The sequence below is a fragment of the Rhagoletis zephyria genome, unplaced genomic scaffold (assembly GCF_001687245.7).
Source record: "Rhagoletis zephyria isolate East Lansing unplaced genomic scaffold, Rhagoletis_zephyria_1.1 Rzeph_scaffold_04021, whole genome shotgun sequence".
NCBI classification, from domain to species: Eukaryota; Metazoa; Arthropoda; class Insecta; order Diptera; family Tephritidae; genus Rhagoletis; species Rhagoletis zephyria.
This window is the reverse complement of record NW_016161104.1, coordinates 28498-31051: the sequence shown is the minus strand read 5'-3', so window position 1 is coordinate 31051 and position 2554 is coordinate 28498. Positions and strand designations below refer to the sequence as shown.

The 2554-nt window shown below is 34.0% G+C and overlaps 1 protein-coding gene across 1 annotated transcript in view; it reads left to right on the top strand.

Annotated features, from left to right (window-relative positions):
- Window positions 1-15: 15 nt before the first annotated feature.
- The window catches only part of CAH9 (Carbonic anhydrase 9), a gene marked incomplete at its 5' end in the record, with an annotated part of 5587 nt that continues 3048 nt past the window's right edge, over window positions 16-2554 (top strand). The window contains 2 exons of the mRNA XM_017625376.1: window positions 16-287; window positions 467-617. Of these exons, the coding sequence (XP_017480865.1) occupies window positions 16-287; window positions 467-617 (423 nt within the window). The remainder of the gene's footprint in view (window positions 288-466; window positions 618-2554) is intronic.

The following is a 2554-nucleotide window of genomic DNA, read 5'->3' as shown; positions in this document are numbered from 1 at the left end:
CATTCTAATCCACAGTCGCTATCAATATACCCAAGCTCAGTGAGGAGGCGAAGTCAAATGGCGATTTTATGCCATACGTGCGTGGCGCTAAGCTACCTGGCGATTTCGAAGTGGAGAGTGTACACTTCCATTGGGGCGATAAGAACAATCGTGGCGCTGAGCATGTGATCAACGACATCCGTTATACAATGGAAATGCATATTGTGCATCGCAATAAGAAATATCCAACACTTGGTGATGCGCTGGAATTTGCCGATGGTGCTGCTGTGCTGGGATTCTTTTTCAATGTGAGTTGATGCGCGCGTATTGAGTGGTTATTGTGAAGAAGAACATAGAAGCAAATCTGACTGATTGTTTGAGGGTGCAATTCGCATTTCATCATGCTGTTTGCTTTTTGCTTTCTAAATTTATTTGCTGTTAGAGTGCTTTGTTGACATCTGTTTTGTTTTTTATGTTTTACCTGCAGTTAGATGAGGATGAAGGTGCAGGATTAACAACAATATGTCGTCATTTGCATTTGATACCGGAAGCGAATGATGCTGTCAATTTAACAGTTACCTTTTCTCTCGCATCCTTGATTGCTAATGTGGATGTGGATAAATTCTATACTTACAAAGGTAAGTACTAGCATACATATGTACATATGTATGTATATCTTCTAATATTCAATAATAAAATAAGTTAAGAAAAAATATAATAATGAAAGTGCCATTGTAATTTTTAATATACATACTTACGTTTCGAAATCAGATGGAATCAGCCACTTGAATCAAAAAACCCCAGTGGGAAAATGTAAGCTATGGTGATCGAGAAAATAGTCAGTAAAACAGCCGTTTTCACATTCGAGAATGCATTATTTTTCCCGCGGCGATGTCCTTAGAAAAGAGCGAATTAGAGAGTTTAATATTTGATATTGAGATATGTACAGATGCATGTACATTAGAGTGGTAAGAAAAAAACCTTAAAGTCGGAATTTAAATACTATCACCCCCTATGATTATTCTATACCGAAAAAGTATACTAATTTTTTTAACCGACTTCAAAATTTTGAATTTATAGAAATAATTCGTGTATGCAGTTTCATAGCCCGTACAATTTTAGTATGATATTGTGGAAGTTTGAATTAGCTCAAGAGTCTCGTTGATTTTTGAGAATTTCATTTGCTGACTATGTTAAGCGATTTCTTTCATAAAAAGTATGTTCAAAAGCTTTTTTTATATGGGAGAAAATGAGCAACACCGCTAACAAAATAAATTCTCAAAAGTCAACAAGATTTTCGAGCAATTTCAAACTTTCACAGTATTATACTAAATGGACTATAAAGTGCATTCCAGAATTATTTCTAGAAATTTCATTTAAAAAGTTTGAAATTTTGATGTTCATTTTTCGATACAAATAGATATACATATTTTATTGAAAAGGTGGGCCAATTTTTTCGTTGTAGAACAATCGTAGGGAGCAGTGTTGCCATTTTAGCCGTTTTCCGGCTAGATTTAGCCGGTTGCGATAGCAAACAGCCGGAGAAATTTCGATTTAGCCGGCAGCCGATTTGTTAGCCGTTTAGCAGAAAAAAATTAGCCGTTTTTAGCCGATTTTGCTATTTGCCTTGTTTTCTTAAATTTTAAATATGTATATATATATTTCCATTTTTGACTAAGCGACCCAAAATCGTTTANCAGGCAGGGTTGTATGAAATTGGGCCGATTTCGCTTATTTTTATTTTAAACGAAGAAGGGATTTTCTTCATAAAGTGTTTGTTATAAATGTCTTAATTTTAAGTGTGGAGTTTTATTCGCAAACTTAGAAAATAAGAAATTGTTTCACTGTTAAGACACTTAAGATGTGTTTGTGTTTGGATATAATGCCAACAAACAGAATAAATATTACATGTAGATATTGTCTTCCCAGATAGCGCATATTCAATTCTGCCTAAATTACAAAACATCATTTTTGCCCACTCCCAAAGGTTTAAGGTAAGAGAAAATTTGATGTTTTCAAGCACTATGTACACATATGTATTTTTTAAATATTTTTTTAAACAAACTTTTTTGCTGAGAACTTATTTAAATTCCAAAAACCGAATGCCAACTTGAATTAAAGGAACCAACACTGAAGTGAGTCAAAATGAAAATAAAAGAGCACAAATTTCTATGTAAAGCAAAACTCTCTGGGAATCCTACGAGACATCTGCCGGTCATATGACCGGTCATCCAAATGGGAGATCTGCAGTCTTTTGGCATCATATTTTACATCAGAATTGAAGGGATTTCTGAAAAATCTGACCAGTTCTTTTGTGTAACTGTGATTTTGCATCCCTTGTCTACATATAGCCTCGGTTGATGTTAACTTAAAGTCGTTGTTTTACTTNGTCTTCCCAGATAGCGCATATTCAATTCTGCCTAAATTACAAAACATCATTTTTGCCCACTCCCAAAGGTTTAAGGTAAGGGAAAATTTGATGTTTTCAAGCACTATGTACACATGTGTATTTTTTTAAATATTTTATTAAACAAACTTTTTTGCTGAGAACTTATTTAAATTCCAAAAACCGAAT